This window comes from Accipiter gentilis, chromosome 34 (genome assembly GCF_929443795.1).
Source record: "Accipiter gentilis chromosome 34, bAccGen1.1, whole genome shotgun sequence".
Lineage (NCBI taxonomy): Eukaryota > Metazoa > Chordata > Aves > Accipitriformes > Accipitridae > Astur > Astur gentilis.
The window spans coordinates 13,038,807-13,059,462 of NC_064913.1; the positions used below are offsets into that span (position 1 = coordinate 13,038,807).

Consider the following 20,656-nt stretch of genomic DNA (forward strand, 5'->3'; position numbering starts at 1 on the left):
CCCACGGGGCTACGGGGTTGGCGGGAGGGTGACGCAAAGCGTTTTAAAGCCGGGTTTCCATGCTTGCAGAGGCCCAGCAACACCTGACCCGGCGCCCACGCCCCACACCCACCCGCGGACCCTTCCACAGGCCTAACTCCCTCCCCCCCTCACCGGCCTTAGCGCCTTCACCCCCGCCTGGGCTGCCCCCGGGTGCCCCGGAGGGGTCCGTTCTCCCCCCCCACCCCCCCCCACCCCAGTCAGTGACGGGGCGCTGCGGAGGGACCGCTGCCCCGGCGGGGCGGCCCGCCTGAGGCGACGTGAGGCGAGGCGGGTCTCTGCCCCCCCCGCCACCTCCTCGTCCCGCCAAGCCGCGGCGAAGGGGCCGCCCCCGGCCCAGCCCGGCGGCCGAGGTGGGCTCCCGCGGCGGGCGAGGCGAGGCGAGGCGAGGCGGGGCGGAGGGGGAGCGGCGGCGCACGGCGGCGAGGTGGCTCGGCACGGCAGCCCTCCCGGAGGAGCCCGGCCCACCTCTCCTATAAAGGCACCCCCCTCCTCCCCGCCCCGAAAGAGGAACTCCCCGCCCGCGCGTAGCCCGGCCGCGGCGGAGGAGGGAGAAGCGGCGGCGGCGGCAGCCCGCCTGGTCGTTCTTCCCCCCCCCCCCCCTCCCCTCACACCGGCTCCGCTCCGCGCAGCATGGCGCAGCAGCGCCCGCCGCCCGCTACCGCCGCCGCCGCCTGAGGCGCCCCGCCGAGCCGAGCCCAGCCCGCGCCCATGGCGGCGGCGGCGTCGCCGCCCGCCCTCAGCTGGGCGCTGCCCCTGCTGGCGGCGCTGGCGGGCGCCGGCGGCCCCCAGAGCTTCGAGTTACCGGGGGCCCCCATCGATAACATCGAGGTGAGCGGCGGCGGCGTGCTGGTGGCGGGCGGCAGCTGCCTCTACGAGCTGCGGCCCGAGCTGCGGCCCCACCGACGCGTGGTGCCGGCGGCGGAGGGGCAGAGCTGCGGGGAGCCCCCCGGGGTGCGAAGCAACCTGCTGCTGCCCTACGAAGAAGCCCGAGGGAAGGGGGTCCTGCTGGCCGGCTGGACCCAGAAGGAAGGTACCTGCGAGGTGTGGGAGCAGCCGGCCTACCGGCAGCGCTTGAACCGCAGCGAGGTGGTCAGCTGCCTGCCCGACGGCTCCACCGCCGGCGTCGTCTTCCAGCTGGCCGGCGCCTGGTACCTGGCCGTGGCGGCCACCTACTCGGCCAGACCCTACAGGCTCCGGATGGGCTGCGAGCCCTCCGAGTCGGACGAGGCGACCGTTATCACGGTACGCAGCATGGACAACCTGGAGTCCAAGGAGGAGCTGGGCATCATTAAGCGCAAGGAGGAGCCTTTGCACTTCGTCGACGCGCTCCGGTGGGGGGATCACCTCTTCTTTCCCTACTACGGGTTGAAGGCCAAGTTTGGAAACGGCACGGAGCCGCCCAGCATGGCCGTCCTGCGCCAGCTGCGCCCCTCGGAGGGTGGCCTTACTTTGCAAGGGCACGTGTATTTGGACTGCGGGTGCAGGAGCCTCATCGTTTCCTCCAGCCTCGTCCGCCGGGGTGAGCAGGGCTGGTGGGTGGGCGTTTTCCACCACAGCCACAACATCACGGCCTGGAACACCACCGCCGTCTGCATCTTCGGGATGGAGGAGATGAAGGAGCAAGCCTGCGCGTCCACGCACTTCGTCATGAACGGCAAGAGCTGCGTAAGTCTGGGCATCGTTTTGCTAAGCTTTCGCCCTGCACGCCGTTCTTGACACTGTTGTTGTTGTTGTTGTTCTGGCTGGTGTCGCTGTGCATGACTGGTGCGTGGGGTGTCCCTGGCCTGAAGGCACCTGAAGTTCGCAGAGAACTTCAGAGCCCTCCCAGGCTTTGTACACCAGCCCTGGCTCCATCAGCCCTAGTGGTTTCTCCAGCACTTTCTGTTTCTAAAAAGCTGATCCCTTACCAGATCCTGGAGCGTCCTTCCCGCCTACCTCTCGGGGAAGACGCGTCTGAGGGAACACCTGAGGGCATCCTGGGTCAACCCTGAGTCTAGGGCTCCTCACTCAGTGCGCCCTTTATCTGCTAAGGATTAGTCATACTTCATTGTATTTTCCGTACAGCCTAGATAAAACATCTCCTACCTTATTCTGTGCATTCACATCTCATGTCATTGCAGCTACATCAGAAATGAAAAAAAGCCCATCAAATTGACTCCTGTGCACTGGGCTGTGTGCGTTGTTATCCCCGTTGCTCACTAGTTATTTATGGTTGCTTGTTCAGTGGTAGGTGTTTCCCAAACCTGCCAGGATTGGCCTTGCGCGAGAGGGCTCACAGCAGCTCCCCCCCCCCCCCCCCCCAACCCGTATGCACAGCAGATGACAATAGGAGATAAGTCTTCGTTGTTGCGTTACATCTTCAGCTTCTTCCTCTTCTTGAGGGGTGAGCTGGGCAGGATGGAGGACAGGATGGGCAAGGCTGCCGGCTTGGCTGTGGCCTTGGTAGCTAGTAAAGAAATGAACTAAAAATGAAATTCAAGAAGCTAAAAATGTAATTCAGGTGAAGAAGGTGCTTTTCCAAGGCCTGTCCATGCTTTTAAGTCACACTCAGAAGTCTTTTCAGAGCTGTGGCAAAAGGAACAACATGAAAAGTATTGGGGAGAACCGTAGGGGATCAAACAAGCCATCATAAAGCAAGCCCTGGGCTTCTGCAGTTCCCCCACCATCCAGGGACTTTGCAGCTTAACCCCTGAATCCTTGCTGTGTTATGATGAGAGTTTGTTGGAAACCTCTTGAAAGAATTGTGGTAGATTTACTCTTGCTCCTTGGCTTCCCAAATCTAGCCCATAGCAGAGCACAGTGTCGAGATGCTTCCAAATACAAACTACCAGAGGGGATGTGTGATTCAGTCTGCTCATCTCCCTACTGAGTTGCGAGTCTATTGCCAGTGTTAGAGGATGTAGTTATGAATGAGAACCCCGTATGTGGGTGAAACAACTGTGCTGAAGTAAATAGTGAAACTCTTGCAACGGAGCCTGAGCCAATCCTTTGATTTCCAGTGCCAGTTTATAGCTTACTGCATGATTTCTGTGCTTTCACAAGGCAAACTTGCTGAATGAATTTGAAATCTCATCCTCATCCCAAAATACCCATAGTTGGATTTTTAATTTGTATTCTTTGTTCCTAATTACTCATGGAGTTTCTTTGTGAGGTGCTTTTCGAGCCTGCAAAACACACACACAAAAAAAAAAGAAGAAATTTCCCTGGGCAGCAGATCCTTTGTAAACACTTTCCAAAGCCTCATGCTAGAAATTGCAGAAGAGCCCCATGGATTTCATAGAGTAACATAACGCAGGTAAGGTGAGGCAGGTATTCCTTTCTGACCAGTGTTCCTCTCATTGCCTCCCAGTGCCTCAGCATTAAAAATCAATGATCCACTTGTTTAAAGATTGGTCTGATTCAGATCAGACTCCTGTGACTGCAAAGTTACTTTCGTGTCCCAAAAGGCTCATCCCTCCTGGAAAAGTAGATTATATTTGTGTACTATGCTGAAGAATCCCAACTTAAAAATGATTAAAGGGATTGTTTGTTTAACATTGTCCTTAACTATGGTGATGTCATTAATCATGATATTTTGGCATGATAATAAATACAGTTTACCACTGACAGGGAAGTGGTATTTTAATATTTTGTGAGACAGCAGGACATCTGGGTGTTGTGTAGTAATATGACCTGTAACATTACATGGCTAATTAGGCTCCCTTTTTAAGCTAATTCTATGTGCTTATGGTGTATAAACATAGAAATAAATTCATGTAGTTCAGCTTTAATTTGTTTGTTATACTACAGAAGGTTAGGCTATGCTATTGCAGAGTAAGTTTGGAGATGACAGGCCCATATGCTACTGCTTCTGGGTTGTTTTAGACCAGATCCTTCTACTGTCTCTCACCAAATCATGGGAGTCCCTGCAAATGTGGAATATGCTCTTCTTGGACTCAGAAGCGTGTGGGCTTCGGAAGTGGCAGGAAGATGGCGTGCAGAACGTCCATCAGCATGCAGCTTGTAGGAGAAGTGTGTGCAATAGCTAGCAGTGGCTCTGGTCAGAAAGGAGTGCCTAATAGCACGGAGCTTTTACGAGTTTATTGTAGCACGGTAAGTATGAATGGCAGCAAGTAACAGTACTTATGTGTGCTTTAAAGTCCAGTCTTTTAAAGACAGTGTTGGTGCTGAGCAAATGAATGTGTTGCAGCATTGTGATCGCCTGGAGTGCAAGACCTGTATGGTGTTTGTGGTGGGTGGACCATGCTGAATGTCAGACTCGCTTTTGCATTGCAGATGCAATGTGTTGTAGGGTGCTGCGGGTCTCAGTGGTCTTTGCTGGGTATGCTTGACTTCTGGAGTTCAGGCGTGATGTGATGAGGTGCATGGATCACGGACACGGACTGTCAGTTTATGTAGGAATGAAAATACAAATATTTTTTTTCACTGCAGGAATACAGTTTATAGTTAGAGTATGTTAGAGAGTAGTGGCAGTTTGTTTTCCTTCTGATCTTGTCATTCTTCAGATTTCTGTAATTATTCTGATTACCTTCAGGCAAGACATCCTCTTACCTGTCTGCACTCAAACAGTTGCTTGTATTTGCACTGTGTCGGCACCGTGCTTCTTAATACTACACTGCAAGAGGGACTTAGCCCGAGGTATTTGTGGTCCTGAGATCCCGGCTATGCTACTGCTGCATGTTCTACTCTGTGCTCATTCGTGTAAGGTACTGAGCTTTCTGGCGCTAACCCAGTAAGGCACTTAAGGGCATATTTAACATTAGGCATATAAGTAGTTCCATCATCTTCATGCCCATGCATTTAAAGTTAAGCATGAACTTGAGTACTTCACTGGATTGGAATCAAATTGGTCCGCATCCTGTAGGAACTCGTAGGTGTGTAATCTCTTTAGCCTCGCATTGCTACTTAGGCCAAAGTTGACATTTGCATTAAGTTTTAATGCTGGATTTGAGTCTGTCATTGAAAATTAGTAATTTTTAATATCTTTGCTTACCAACTTTATCAAAAAATATGTGACTGCTACAAATTCTGTGGAATTGCTGGTTATGAGAACTAGCTAATTCTGTTTTTTTGTGCAGTAGTGTGCACAAAGCATTTTGTCCTAGTTGGATGTGTTTAATCTGGACATACATAATGCTGGATTCCCAGAGACAAGATCCCTAACTAGCAAGAGGCAAACGGTGTCTTAGATGAAACTACTCTGGAATCATTTTGCAGTTTTGTATTCAGCTTATTTTCCTCTGATACACACATCTCTTAGTTTTGATTTATATCTACTTATGCGCGCTGTCGAGGTGTATGTGTTAATGGACTCGCTAATGTAACCTGCATGTACATAAGCTCATCTTCTTCACAATTTCCTTAGTTAATAACTGTGAATTTGCCAAATCTTGTTCTCCTTTTCTTTTCAGAAACAAGACTGCTAGTATTTCATCTGATGTTTGACAGATTTCTAGAGTTAATGTTTCTCAAATGAATATTCCTGTCTGGTTACAATGTATTTTCAGTTCATCCCTGTTTGGTGTGAGAAGTAAGCCATAGGAGACTTGCAAACTCTCACATTGTCAGTAAGAAGAAGAGTTGCTTTTAGTCATTTGGCTTCACCAGGTGTTCTTAGCAGAAACTTTTGAGAGCCTGGGGGCTCTTGAACAGAGATTCACTTCCTCGGGATCACAGAATTGTTCAAGTTGGAAGGAACCTCAGTGGAGGTCTCTAGTCCAGCCCCCTGCTCACAGCAGGGTCAGCTCTGAGATCAAACAAGGTTGCTCTGGGCTTTGTCCTGTCAGATCTTGAAACCTGCAGGGATGTGGACTGCACAACTTCTCTGGACAACCTGTTCTGCTTAATCCTCCTCATAGTGATGTTTTTTTTAATCTCCCGTCCACTAGAAACCTCCTCTGTTTCAGTTTGTGTCATCCCTTGTTGTCATGCATACACCTCAGTCAAGAGCCTGGCTCTGTTTCTCTGGTCCCTCTGAAATTGTCTCTTCCATAGGCTGAACCAGCCCAGTTCCCTCAGCTTTTCCTCATAGGACAGGTGCTCTGGGCTCTGACCATCACAGTGGCCCACTGCTGAACTCACTCTGATTTATCAAGATCAATGCTGTACTGAGGGTCCCAGAGCTGAGTGCAGTATCCTGGACATGATCGAACATGTGCCAGGTAAAGAAGAATTAATCACTTTCCTCACTTGATCTGGCTATGCTCCTGTTGATACAGCCCAAGATGCTGTTAGCCTTCACTGCTGCCTGGATACACTGTTTAGCCTACTGCCCTCCAGGACCCTTGTGTCTTTTTCAGCAGAGCTGCTCCCCAGTCTGTACAGGGGGTTAGTCCATCCCAGGCGCAGGACTTTGCATTTGTCCTTGCTGAGTTTCTTGGGGTTCCTGTTGGCCCATTCCTACAGCCTATCTAGGTCCCTCAGAATGGCAGCCCTGCACTCAATCATGACAACTCATTTTGTTGTCATCCGCAAGCTTAACCCAGAAGCTTTCAGTGTCTTCCTCCAGGTCACTGATACTGAGCAGGACATGTCCCAGGACAGGTTCCCTGAGGAATTCCACCTGTAAGCAGTGTCTAGGTAGAGTAAAAACCATTAACCAATATCCTTTGAGCCTGATGATCCATCCAGTTTTTCCACCCATCCAGTAGTCCCACTGTCTGAATCGTAACATCTCAACTTGGGTACAAGGATGCTGTGAGAAGTGGTGCCAAGAGCCTTGCTAAAGTCAATGACATGCGCTGTTCTCCCCTCCTCCACAAACCGAGTCATTTTGTCACAGAAGGCAATCAGGTTGGTTAGGCATGATTTATCTTTGATGAATCTGTGCTGGCTTTTCCCAGTCATTTTCTTCTTCTTGTGCCTAGAAATGGCTTCCAAGGGGATTTGCTCCATGATTTTCCCAGGGAAAAAGTGAGACTGACCAACATGTATTTCCCCAGGTCATTCTTCTTGTCTTTTTTTGAAGATGGGTGCAGTATTTGCCTTAACTCAGTTGTTGGAGACTTCCCTTGATCTCTACAACTTTTGAAATATGAGAGAACGGCCTAACAATGTCATCAGACAGTCTCGTAGCACCTTCCTACAGAACCCGTCTTGTTCCCCTGGGACTTCTATAAGCTGAGATTTCTTAAGAGATCCCTGGCCTAATCCTTTTCCAGTACTGGTAGTTCCTTTCCTCCTTGAACTCTGTAGATACAAAGGACCACAAGACCTTGCTGGCGAATTCAGAGCCTTATCTGCATCCACTGTCAGTAAATCACCTGACTTATTCAGCAGCTGGTGCACACTTTCATTGTTTATTCTTTTATTGCTCATGTGGTAGTAGAAGCTCTTCTTATTGCCCGTAACATCCCTTGCCAGTTTCAACACCAGGTGAGCTTGGACTTTCCTAACACCATCCCTACATGTCCAGGCAGTTCCTCTGTAGTTGCTTGTTTCTGCTTCCACCTCCTCTTCCTGCTTCCACTTCCTCTATACTGTTTTTCTGCATTGTCGTTCAATCATGACTTCCCTGCTTAGCTAGGGGCCATCTCCTGATATGTCTGCCTGTTCTTCTGAGTTTTGTGCTTGGAGGAGGTTGTCCTGAAAGACTTACTAGCTTTCCTGACCTTCCTTCAAAGCTGCCTGTCAGGGGATCCCAATAACCAGTTCCTTGAAGAATCTGAAGCTTGGTCTCTGGCTCTGTACTCTGCTGTTCTTTCCTCACCACCCTCAGGATCCTGAAATCGGTTATTTCATAGTTACTACAGTGAAGGCTGCCGTTGATTATCACATCTCCAAGTCAGTTCTTCCTTGTTTGTGAGTAGCAAATCCAGAAGAGCATCATGCTTCACTGACCCCATAGGGTTAACAAAGCCTGGGGTCCCATCTCCTTCACTTTAACAAAGCCTGGGGTCCCATCTCCTTCACTTTGCCCAGAGAGTTCTGTAGTCCTGACCTGTACTAGGCAATGTCTTTGGTGTCCACGTGGATGTGCAACAATGGGTAGTGGTCCAAGTAATGGAGAATCATCGGCAGTCTCTCTGCAATGTAATGGATCGGGGCCCCTGCAAAAAAGAAACCTGTTGTAATAGCATGACGGTTTAGCAGTTGTGTGCCTTCATCCTTTGCAGGAGGGAATCTCCAACCATGGTCACCCACCACTTCCTCTTGCTTTCTGCTAATGCTCTGTTCAAGGTCAGTTGGTTTCAAAGCCTTCTGTAATGGAGCTTGTTCTCCCTCATTGGTATTAGGACACTTTTATCAATTCTGTAAACTCAGATCCAAGGGTGGAGAAGGAGTGTTTTTGCTGCTGCAAGAAGTCACGAATTTCTAGCCTCCCCCATCCCAGGAGTCCCCATTACCCCCTTGTTCAAGCATAGCTCCTGACTGCCCCTCCTGCCTTGCATCCTGAGGCTCAGGACCTTGCCTCTGCAAGGTCTCTGTGAAGACCCTCTGATTTCCTTGTCATCCTCCCTGATTTTTTGCAGTCCGCTCGCCTGGGATGGTTTGTCCACCTAGCATTACTATGCAGTGCAACAAATTAAAAAAAAAAAACAACCTCATGAAAATAAAATTTTGGAACAGTTCATCTCCTTGTTCCTTAGCCCTGATAAAAGCTCGCTGCATGAACCAATATTTAAGTTTGTTACCCTCTGATATAATAAAAATTGATACAGGAAGTTGAAGGGTGATGAAGTTAAGAAAGAAGACTGAGGTTCCAGAAGTATTTTCCCCTCTAGGAAAAACATCTATGTATTGTTCCAGTGTTGACTGTTGCTATACACTATTCACAAGTCTTGTGTCCTTTTGTATAGCTGCATCTGTTCATTCACTCTGATGCTCAAACCCTTTATTTTTACTTTTTGGCCAGCTGCAATATGTTGAGTGCTGCGTGAGCTAAAAATGCTGCTCTTCCCTCTGAGGCACGCAATGTAGAATAATCAGGAAGAAATCAAGACCGAAAGTAGCAGTGTGAATATGGCCGATGCAGCTGGAATTGTATGGCGATAAATCTGAAAATGAGATGCAAAATAGAAAATGAGTATAAATAACTTTCATGCCAATAACCAAACAGCATAGGGAGGTGAACTTAAAAGCAAAATACAGGTTAATTCAGGAGATCCCTAGGCTTACCTGTGCATGTGAAAATTTTGGGGGACTATAGAATAGAACAGAGGGTGGAACTGAAGAATTAAAAAAAAGAAAGGTTTTCTAGAGCAGCATTGTCTTCTCTTTTGCTTTTCTTATTTTTGTATGAGCCCAAAAATGTTACAGGATCAACAGATAGATCATGGTGGAGATGACTGACTCTTCAAGTATAAAGGAAGCTTAGACTCTAAATGCATTTTAAGGATGGATTTAGCTGTGAAAGAAGCAGCTTGGGAAGGCCCTACAGTGCTGTAACCCCATTAGTCACAGTGGAAGAGGTAAAAGGGCTTGTTAAAAAAATAAATGCACGTGGAAAAGGGGTGACAGAAGGGTGAAAGCAGCAGCTGCACCCTGGAGGGAATGGGCAAGCTGGAGAAATAGGTTGCAAAAGAGAGAAGGCAATTTTTGTTGTGACTGCCCACCGTCTAAATTTCCCCTCTTCTTATCTGTATTAGCTCAATGTCATATTGACCCTCCCTCTAGCAAACAGAATGAGGGGAGGAGGCTTCCACACTTGTCAGTATTGGTTCTTCAGTCAGATGAGGAGGATGCACTGATATGACACTAGTTATTTTACTAGTATGTGGGTCAAAATAAAATCTGGCAGCAAAGCTTTTCAGAGGCTGGGTGAGCCCTCCCCTCTTCTGTGATCTTATTGTACAGAGTCTGCGAGGTGGTTTGTTTTCCTTACGCTACTGTACGGTGCACTGCAGAAAAAAAGAATTCTAATTCTGATGGAAATCAAAGCCTGGAAGCTTCACCTCCTTACTCCTTTGTGCTGGAGTTTGTTACCCTCTGATCTAATAAAAAAGTGAGTTAACTTTTTCCACCTTAAAATGCTTGCAAACACTTTTTCCCCCCCCATATCTAAAACAGATCTCCATGGTACTGGAGTCTCATGCCTAAGTAGGTTTTACTGAAGTTCTGTGCAAGTACATGACAATTCCTGTGTCGTCTTCCTGCTGCATGAAAGAAAAATAGTATCTTTAAATATGAAAGTTAATCAAGTCTTCTTTTACCCCAAGTAGCTGTTCTTGCAGGCTAATTAAAATAATTCAGATGACTGAAAAAGATTTTAATTGATTTAGGATTGCAGTTCAGAAAAAAATATTTCTGTGTGGAAAAGACTTTTTGGGGTTAAGCCAGAATCCTAGCATGCAAGAGTCGAATTCAGCTGTTACTGTGTTATGGATTTGCTTCATAACTTTGAGAAATGCCTCCACCTTTCTGCAAAATGTCAGTTTTAATGGTCCACTCTCACACTTTGACTTGTGCATTAAAGAGAAATAGGTTCTCGCGTTCAGAGGGCTTCTGTAGGTTTAGGAATCCGTCCTTGAGGCTGAGAAGCTGGGCTTTGTAAGCTTGTTCCTAAGGTCATGGCCCTATGTGAGCTCTTCCTCCCACGTCCCCATGCCTGCTGTGCCCTAGTGCCAGCACTGGCATCTGTGCAACCACATGTTCATGTGATGAGGAGAATGACTCAAATGAAAATTTAGGTAGGTAGGCAGATGGATTTACAGACCATTTTCTAGGCACATCGTTTCCTTAACCAAGCTCGCTGGAAAGCATTATACTAATAGAAGGGAAGGGGAGGTAGAGCTTGGCTGGGTTGGACCCATTTGGAGAGCAGGTGGCATCACACCTTTGGCAGCATCTGCCATGGAGATTGACTTAAAGCAATTACAGGACTGCAAAACTGAGATACTGCTTGGTAGGAAGATAACTGGGCTTGTAGGGAGTCTGGGCAGAGACCATCTTTCACCTGGTAAATAACCTTATTCTCACACATCAGGGCTTACTTTCAGCACTTGGTCATCTACAGTTGGGATTATTTGGTTTGGTTTTTCCTTCGACAAGATATTGAGATTTCCTGCATGATGTTTTCTTTCATGACCTGCTTACATGTGTTTGTCACTTAACTTCCTCCAGCTTGGACAGAGAATTGTAGGTAACGTTGATTTTAAAGTTCTCGCAGGTACTTTTATGTTCTCCCTGACATGAACTTTATGCTGCTTTATCTCAGTTTTATATTTATGTAATACGCAAGTCTCAACTTCCTTTAGTGTAAAGCAGGAAACCGGAAAGGGGACGATGAAGCTCCTCACTTTCTGACACACACACATGCATGCAAAAAAAAAAAGAGTCCATGTGTTTGAAGTGCCTCCTTTCTCCAGAATATTTGCATGCCTTTGAAAGTAGTTGCTGAGTATATCTGCAGCCTTCATGGCAGGTGCAGTCAGGTGATGGCAAAGCATGGCTTCATTGAGAACTGGCAATTCAGAATAAGCCCAGGGCATTATGTCCCCAAAAAAGAAAAGTTCTGTTGCAAAGTAACTTGCTGCTTTTAGGCCAAGTCTGTTTCCCGCTGAGGTCAGTGATTTAGCTGCGGTAGATGTAATCTTTATCACAGATGTGACCGGTTGCCATGTATAAAAAAAAAAGAAGTAGTTTCATTTGCCATTTCCAATGATATGTTGCTCTGAAATTGTGTCAGAATTAAAATGTTACCCAAAATATTGTCTAAAGTTGAGTCCTCTGACAATATTTCCAGGGATTCTTCTTTTTCTTAATGTTTTGCAATATAGGTGAATGATTTTGTAATAACTTTCTCTTACATCTGATTTTCAGGAGGCACGATCAATCAAGAAATTACCTACCTTGATTCACTCTGGATTAGTGGCTGTTTATGGCACAGTTGTTTTGAATCAGATAGTTCTCTTTTTGGGAACAGATGATGGACAGTTACTGAAGGTAAGAAGAGTGTGGCAGTTCTTCCCTTCTCCATCAGCTGCTGCTGTGTTCAAGTGGGTAAATGTTTCTTGGTTTAGGCACTGTATTATAAACAGATATAAACTCCTGAATCTCTATTTCTTTTTTGTTTGTTTGTGAAGTAACTGCTGTATTGTTACTTGGAGAGCAAGATAACTTTCAAAAGCAATTATGTACCCTGCTTAAAATTCATGGAAACATTTCATTAAACTGCTAATGCCCACAGTATCAATTTATGGACTGTGGAGTTCTCAGTTACTCTGTCTTTTGTTTCCTACCTTGCTTTGATTTTCCAGTAGAAATATTAAATATTGTTAGACTTTGGAAGCATATTTATCTGTTTGTTAGCTTATCTATGTGATGTGAATAGCTGTCTGATAGAAAAGTCAGGATTCATTTTGCCTTAGGTTCTGAATAGTTGACTTACACTAACTTAAGTCAATCACCTGGAAGTGAAAGTCACCTTTTCTCATAACCAAACTTTTCAACCATCCAGTCAAATCTCTTTTATACTTTAATTTTTTTCTGGGTTTTGGAAGAATGTGCATTTCTTGTCTACACTGAAAGCATGACTCTCATTTTTTGTTTTTATTAAGCAAGCAGTTGGAGAGGAATATAGTAGAGAGCTTGAAAAGCTCTTGAAAACCCATTTGATTTCACTGTGCTTTTGGTAATGAAAAATGAGCTTGATGTCTTCCGTGTCTGCTTAGCACAGTGGAGAACATGAACATATCTCCCTTGTTTAATCATGTTTATTGAAAACCTTATATCAATGTTGGTATTCTTATTAACTTGCAAAATAAAGTTTCTGTGGTCTCCGGTTCTCTTGAATTCTGTGCCAAGGGTGGTGGGCAACTGTAGAGTTGGGCAAGGTAAGAAAAGGAAGTATCACCTCAGATGCATACTTACAGAAGCCACAAAGAAACTTCTGTCTGAAAGACAATTGTCAGTAACTTGCGTAGGTTTGTTTTTACGTTATAGGTGTCTGGATGTTAATTTGTTTTCTGAAGGCTAATACTTTCTTCTCCATTCATAGGAGTACTTAACACATTATGACTTTGGGATATAGGCGTCTCTTCCACATTGAGTTTCTGCGTCAGTCAGGAATGTATTTGGTGGGAGGGACGTTTCATACACTTAACCAGTGCCAGATTTAGTGCAAAAAGTGTCTGGCCTGGATTTTGTTGAAATTCTGTTCCGGTGATCTTTTCCTCCATCTTTCTGCAGTGTGAGAGCCAGTGCAGTAGGTGAAGTGAATCAGGGCTCAGTAAATCATCTCAGAAGCTCTGATGTAGCTGAAACTAGGCTTTTGTTTAAAATGCTGACTGATCAATAAAAGGACTTGTGAATAACTTGATTTCATGTGTTTTAGGCTATTCTTAATGAGCATATGGAATCTAATTGCCCAGAAGTTTTATATGAAATTAAGGAAGAAACCCCCATTTTTCCCAAACTTCGACTTGATCCAGTAGATAATAACTACATCTATCTGTCCTCTGCCAATAAGGTAAGCACAATATTAAATAAAATCATAAGTTCATGTGAACTACTGCTTTAAGGATTTCTGCCACTTTATAAGTGAAGCATCAGTTTGGGTCAGAGTTAGACCTTAAATATCCAAACTGCAGTTACCAACTTTACATCTAATACCTAGTTATGTTGTCTAAGTTTGGGCTGCACTTCTGCAGAGCTCAGAAGAGCTTCCACTGTCATGGTGCTACCCACTGTCACTATGATCTAGCAACACCCTTAATCCCATGCTTATTTTATGTCATTCTGTCGAGGGGGTCTTTCTTTCTCTTTTTCCTGGAGGCATCATGCAGAATCAAGCTTGGAGGTAGCAAACAAAACTTGTAGACTCTTTGGAGATGGAGTTCCTCTGAATTAGAAATCCAGGTATTGGTAGGCCAGGGTTTGCTAGTCAGTCATGGAGTTTCTAATGGGGAGAAAGCTCTTAATTTGAGAGGTGGATTTGAAGTTTTAGTTCTGCTGAAATAAATTATAAAATTCTCATTGTCTTCAGTTAGGCATAGAGCTTAAAAACAAACCAAACCAAAAACACAATCAGAAGTGATTAATGTGTATGCATAGTGAGGCCAAGGAGTTCAACAATCACTGGGAACTACTGCATGTGAGCAAACGTGTCAGAGCTGCATGTCAAGCAGAGAGCGGCTCCCAGGAGCCAGTGCAGTTGTTGCAGCACATCCTGCAGCAGGGCTGCTGAGCATCAACTCAGCAAATTCCTTTGTCTTGCCAGCAGCAGGGAAGATGGCAGTGAAAACATAAGGGCTGGCTGTCCATCTTAGCTGGACAGGATTTCACCCAGCACTTGATTACCTTCATTTACAATAAAATCACTTTTCCAGCAGTGAACATAGCATTTTAGCCTGCCGTCTGAGAGAGTGGGTAAGTTAGTAGGAGAACTCCTGACTGATACGAACCATCTATCACAAATGCAGAAGGAATAAAAATTTCATTCAAAAGTATACGTAGATATTCGAAGAAAAGACTTGAATTTTCTTTAGCTTTGGTAAAAGAGCAAGTTCTTATAGAGGAACAACAGCTTTTAGGAATAAATCCTTCTCTCTGATCATCTCTTGGAACTTAAATAAGGCTTCTACACTGTCTTTTTTAACTTGCTGATAGTCTGTGGTGTTGGCTGGTACTGAACCGATTATCTCACACACCTTCAGATAAATTGAATTTTACAACATATGGCTGGAAAAAACAGTCAATACAGTTTTGCAGCAAGCCATGTATCCTTGTTCACAAAATGTAGGAACTTTTAATTCTTGCAAATTTGTAAAAAATATGGTTTGAATTAGGAATATTTTTCTTACTAAGATTATTAATTAACATTGTTATTAATAACATTATTTGTATTCAGTATTTGTAATCAGCTTTCTCTCTTTCTTTTTCCTTTCCTTTTCTGAAAATGGCTGGCTAGGATATTCGAGCTGAATGTACAAGTATAGCTACATACAATATAGCCACAATTATCTATATTTACTTATTGAAATGGCATTTTCTTGCATGCTAAGTAGTTGCATGCGTTTGTTCTAGTGTGCACATGCAGTAACCTGACATGGTGATGCAAACACAGATGCATTTTGTTTTGCGCATGCATTTTTGGATGCAACTTCATCAATCATTTAAAAATCTTGGTTCTGATGAGAGGAAAATGGTGTTCTGCTAAGCAGAGCATTATTTGTAAAATATACCTCCTTTCTATTGTTATCTATAATTCACTATGCTAATCAGTCTTTCTTGCATTAATCTGTCTATGCTGGCCTTTGAGCAGTAGAACCAAATTGTCATTGTCAGAGGTGTTTCATCATCTGATGGCAAAATACAGCGTGTGTAAAATAGACTGCATATTTCTATCCAAAGGTCTTCTGGCAGAGGGGAGTTCATAAGGAAACTTCCCCCAAGGGATTGTGCTTGGTTGCTCTCGGATTTTTAATGGTAACCCTCAATTTCCCTGATTATGGAGGTTCTTTTAATTCAGTATGTCATTGCATTCTTTGGTTTTAGGTGAGAAGAATACCAGTTGCAAATTGCGGTAGATATGTTTCCGAGCAAGAATGCTTATCTGCAAAGGATCCCTACTGTGGGTGGTGTTCTTTGAACGGAAGGTATTTTTTGGTATTTTAGACTTTCATATAAAAGCAATGCATTATTAGTCAGTGTACATTTTGACTGGCTTGGGGCTATTCAGCATCAAGATTGTATCTACTGAATTTTTATGGAATCAATCATAGCCATAAATGTGAGTCATGTGAAAGGGAGCTCTGCACCTTTTAAAGACTATGTTAACTCTCAGATTTTTGAGATCTACCCATAAAATATATGTTGGGCTAAGAAGAAGAAACTATTTTGGTTTTACAATTCCAGATTGATTGAGAGATAAAATTGTATACTCAGGCTTGAAGCATCTTAATAGCTGGGAGCATCTTGCATGTGAGAATGGGAAAGAGTGCTCAGTTGTCTACAGTATTCATAGTTTCTTGCTTTGGAACCACTGCCTTTGGTTTAGGCCAGAGGAGAATTTCTTTCTAAACACTTCATCCTCACATTTGAGTCATTAGTTTTGCTGCTTTCTTTGAAGCAGGTTTGAAAGCTATTGTATGTCTTTGGCCTGGACTGGAGAAATTCCTGGGTCATCAAGCCTAGACTTGGCAGTTGCAAGCAACCACATCATGTAAACCTACTCATAAACTAATCAAGGACCATCCTAAATTTAGATAGGCTTTTTGTCCTCCCTGCCATGGTTGTGTGGCTATCTGAGAGTCTCATTTTTCTGCTGGTTAAAATCTGTCTGCTCATTTTCATCATGTGCGTGTTCATGCACAGGTTATACTAATTTGTTCTGGTGCTCACATTGCCTTGGCTTAAATAGGTTTTCCCCCTCCTTCACACTTACTCCTCAATGTTTTTGTGAAAGCAGTCTTTTTTCACTTTCATTTTGGTGTGCTAAAACTGCTAACTTCGCTAAGATTCTCTCACATAAGACATTCCTTTCTTAACCTGACTCCAGTAGTCCTTCTGTGAAGTTTATGTATCCTTTTAAAATAAGGATGACCAGGACTGTCATGGTATTCCAGAAGAGATTTCAGCTGTGCCTTGCTCAATGGTGTTTAATCAGTCTGTCCAGGAAGCACCTTACTTAGTGTGTCCTGGGATCACAAAGATCTTTTTCATGACAGCATCACATTGATGGGCCACAATCATCCATGATCAAATAAATGCCCCCAGGTCCTTCACTTTGTTTTCTTTCCAATTGATGAGTTTCCAGTCTATAACACATATGGGTTGTGAAATTTTTATTGCTCTAGGTACATGTTCTTGTACTTTATGCTTTGAAATGTCATCCCATTTCAAGGCTCTCCAAGTGTTCCTGTGTGATATTCTCATCTTCCTCTGCATGGTAACGTTCCCAACTTTGTATCATCAGCAGATGCCGGCAGTGTAAATCTTGCTTTGTGCCAGTTCATCAGTGATTAAAACATTAAACAAAAGTGGCTATAAGATTAATTTTTGAGGAATTCCACTAGTAGCTGCCTTTTAGAAGCTTAATACTACCCATTTTGGATTATTTCAATGTTAAGGTGATTTTGCTGAAGACCTGCTACTTTGTGTTTGCAAAGGTAGTTATTGGAAGAGAGTAGGTGTTTATTCTGTAATGTGTTTTCTTCAAACTCTTTTGCTACCTTGTTAGAAACTGTATATGTTACAGTGCTAAGCTTTTCAGGCTTTTAGTTACCTTATAAAGAGTTTGCGAATAACAGTTATTAGTCAGTAAATCCCCTGTTCATGAGGGGAAACACCAAAAGTTTCCATCTGGTTGAAACAGAAATAATTTACTCCTTTGGTGAAAAAATGAATTACTATAATATGAATCCTGTTCAACACCCACATAATCTTTCATTGTTAAGCAGTTAGCATCATTAAATATTTGGTTTTGTGAAGAGAGACCTCTGAGTGAAGCTTTAGAAAAAGAGGAAGACATGTTTTTAGCCAGTATTTTAATCAAAGTCCATACATGTCCAGTAAAGCAATATATTCCATAATAATTTTGAGCTTGATGTTAGTTTTATACTCTTACTGGGAAATAAATTTTATATTAAGTATGCATTACGCTTTTTAAATAAAACATACCAGCAGTGCTTCATTTTAAAGATGGTGTGAACTCAAATCCAGTATTTTGATGAAAAAAGTTGCACATGTTATTGCAAGTGAAAACAAAATGAAGCAAAATGTTTCTACTGTTCCTGTTTCTACTCTTTCTTCCATAGGGACAAATGTATAAATTCTCCTTTTCACTTACAATCATTCAAAACAATTAGTCATAGCATTGTGTGATTTCCCTTAATGTTTATAGATTTCCTATAGATGAATCAGGTTTACCTGAAGTATGCTGAAATTATTCCAATACAAGGCACTGATGTTTTACATGTATTTTCCATATGGAAATAGCCCAATATGTCTTAGTTATCTGACATGACCAGATTTACTTTTGAATTTGGTCAGTGTGTGTGACATCTGTGGACTTCATTCAGGGACTGGTGCCTTGGAAAAGGAAGCCAAAACTTTCTCTGAAACCCTGTTCTTATTACATGAGGAAATCAGTATGCTTTAGCAAGGCAGAGGAAAAACTCAGTAGGATCTGTAGCTAATACAAGATTAGTGAAGCAGAGACTTAAGTATGAATGAACCAGTAAGCATAGGTATCATGTTATCATAATGAAATAAGAGGAACTCAATTCCAATTGTGAAGAGGAATCTTTAGTAGTATAAAGAACTAGCTTGCTGTGAAAGATTAAAAAAAATCTTGACTCTGCTTTTCTCAGTACACATACCTATGCATGTCTGAAATGTGATCCTAGGGTTTCATACCTTTTACTTTCATACTTCTATAAGGTCTGGTCCAGTCCACCTTTCTAAGAAAGACAGACTTGGTAGTTGTCTGAGTCTGTATTTTCAGAACCATGTGGTTCACAAACAATATTTATCTATTATATTCATGCCGATGTGCTTGCAAACAATATCAATTGTCTAAAAAACAGGGATATAACAAAATAATCTCATCTTTAGGCAAGTAGAATTCATGTTACTTTTGGCCTGTGCAGGGCACTTGAGAGAATTCATGCTGTGGGTCATCAGACACTGTACTACTTGCTTTGCAACTGCTTCCTATGAAATGACTGCTCTCTGTAGCACATTTTGAGTGTTAAAGATCAGCTTTTAGAGTAACAAAACATACATTTTTCCTGGCATGAAGACAAGCATGACCTGGGTCCTGGGTGGCATTACATTTTTGCCTTTAAACTCTTAGATTCTTCATTGTAGATGAGGGAAACAAGCTTGTGTTCCTCAGGCAGTCTAAGAAGGTGAATAACTTTGTCCTAGGACAGTTTTAAATATTCAGCTTTATAAACAGGTTTCTTCTTTAATATTTTAATGTTAGTGTCACTGAAATGCATACACTTATTTAGTGCCAAGTATTGCAAGTGTGTTGCCTTGCATCTTCAACATTATGATCTGCAGCCTGTCAGAAACTATAGGATGTCTCTCTCCTGTGCATCCTTGCCAGTGAGCTACCTACCCATACATATCTGAGCATCTGATTTATGCACATCTGTTGATGACAGATCGCATCCACTGTGGTTCTAAAACTGTGGAGCTAATGGACCTTTGTGATCTCAGTAAGGCGAAGAGAGGTGTAAATGAGACTGAAATTTGTCCTAGTTCAGACAGTTTGAAATATGTCAGGCATAGTCCCAATTTCTTACAGTATAGTTATGGTCTGAATGTATTCAGATACAAAGCCCCACCAGGTTCTTGTGCAGCAGGAACTCAGTTTCCTGAGTTAGACCACAAAGGAAGTGACCTTGTGCTTAACTGCATTCCAGTTGCCAATGTCTTGATCTACAGAGAAGATGGCTTTATGGTTTCCATGGTTTGTGGGGTTATTTTGGGCATTTTTGAAAGCAGTAGATATTTTTCTTGAAAGTCATTCTTGTGTTATTCCTTCTGGAGAGAAAACACATTGTTTGTGAAATACATTTATATACAGAGAGCTCCTCACGAAAAAGGTCAATGCTTTGCAAGTATGTACTAATTTCTAGTTTTTAGTGAAGGAATAGTTCATTAAGGCACATGTCACTGCATGATTGAAGCTATACATGCTTCTACGTTTGGTAGAAAAGTAGTATTATTAAAACAATATTAAATGTAACATTTATAAATACTCAATCTGAAAATATTAAGATATATGCAGCTGGCACTTACTTGTCTTTAATTGCTAGCTATATGGAATTACTTGGAGTTAATCTATGGTTTGTTCATTAACTGTTCACAGCAGCCGGTATTTTAAGGATTCACCTTTCAAACTCGGTTATTGTCTATCTAATTTGTATGCTTATGTTCTCTTACCACATGTTTTTAGTATGTGTAATCTTTGTAGTACTTGTATATCCCAGTGTTTCCTCATTCTTCCTTAATTTTCTGTTGTGTAGTTTCTGTTTCCTACAATTTGGCATCTATAACATTTTATTTACTTTGTGTCATCCTACTTCTGAAATGGATTTTATTATTGAAGACAAAGAAATCTATTTTGAATTAGTTTTTAACCAAGTGCACTGACATAAAAGGGAAAGATGACTGTTCACATCAGTGGACAACAGAGGAGATTAGGAAGGAGGATGCATCTCATCAACTATACACATTTGTAGCATAGCTTGACATCGGAGCTTCATCCCCATCTCCTCTTATGCTCTTTGGAGTGAACGAGCAGCTTCTATAGCGTGATACATTTCATTTTTGTATGAATGTCTAAAATAGGTTAGGTGAATTGTACCCTGAAAGAGCATATTTCTCCTCATTGAGTGTAGAGGGAACTGGGGGGTGAGATCAAGAGCTGTACAATGGAGCAATCAAGTTGGGGGTGATGAATTCCATCCCAGGCTACCAAGTCCACTGTTACTGGCCAAGCATCTAATACTTGCTTGAGTCTCATTGACTTAATCAGGACCCTAGAGCATATATCAATGCATTGTAATTTATTTTGATAAGCAGAAGGTTTTACTGATTGTTTTCCTCAAGCTTTTTGCAGTTATAAGCGTATTCCTGTAAAAAATCAATAGTGTTCCTGTAAAAAATCAATAACATTAAATAAGTTGAAGTACAGTGTCTGAAGTCAAAGCCACGATAA

General features: G+C 43.2%; 1 protein-coding gene across 1 annotated transcript in view; it reads left to right on the forward strand.

The window, feature by feature from the left end:
• The first annotated feature begins 769 nt into the window (after window positions 1–769).
• PLXNC1 (plexin C1) overlaps window positions 770–20,656 on the forward strand; it is a 71,493-nt gene continuing 51,606 nt past the window's right edge. The window contains exons 1-4 of the mRNA XM_049792122.1: window positions 770–1,707; window positions 11,803–11,925; window positions 13,316–13,450; window positions 15,478–15,578. Coding sequence (XP_049648079.1) covers window positions 1,240–1,707; window positions 11,803–11,925; window positions 13,316–13,450; window positions 15,478–15,578 — 827 coding nt within the window. The 5' untranslated portion in view covers window positions 770–1,239. The remainder of the gene's footprint in view (window positions 1,708–11,802; window positions 11,926–13,315; window positions 13,451–15,477; window positions 15,579–20,656) is intronic.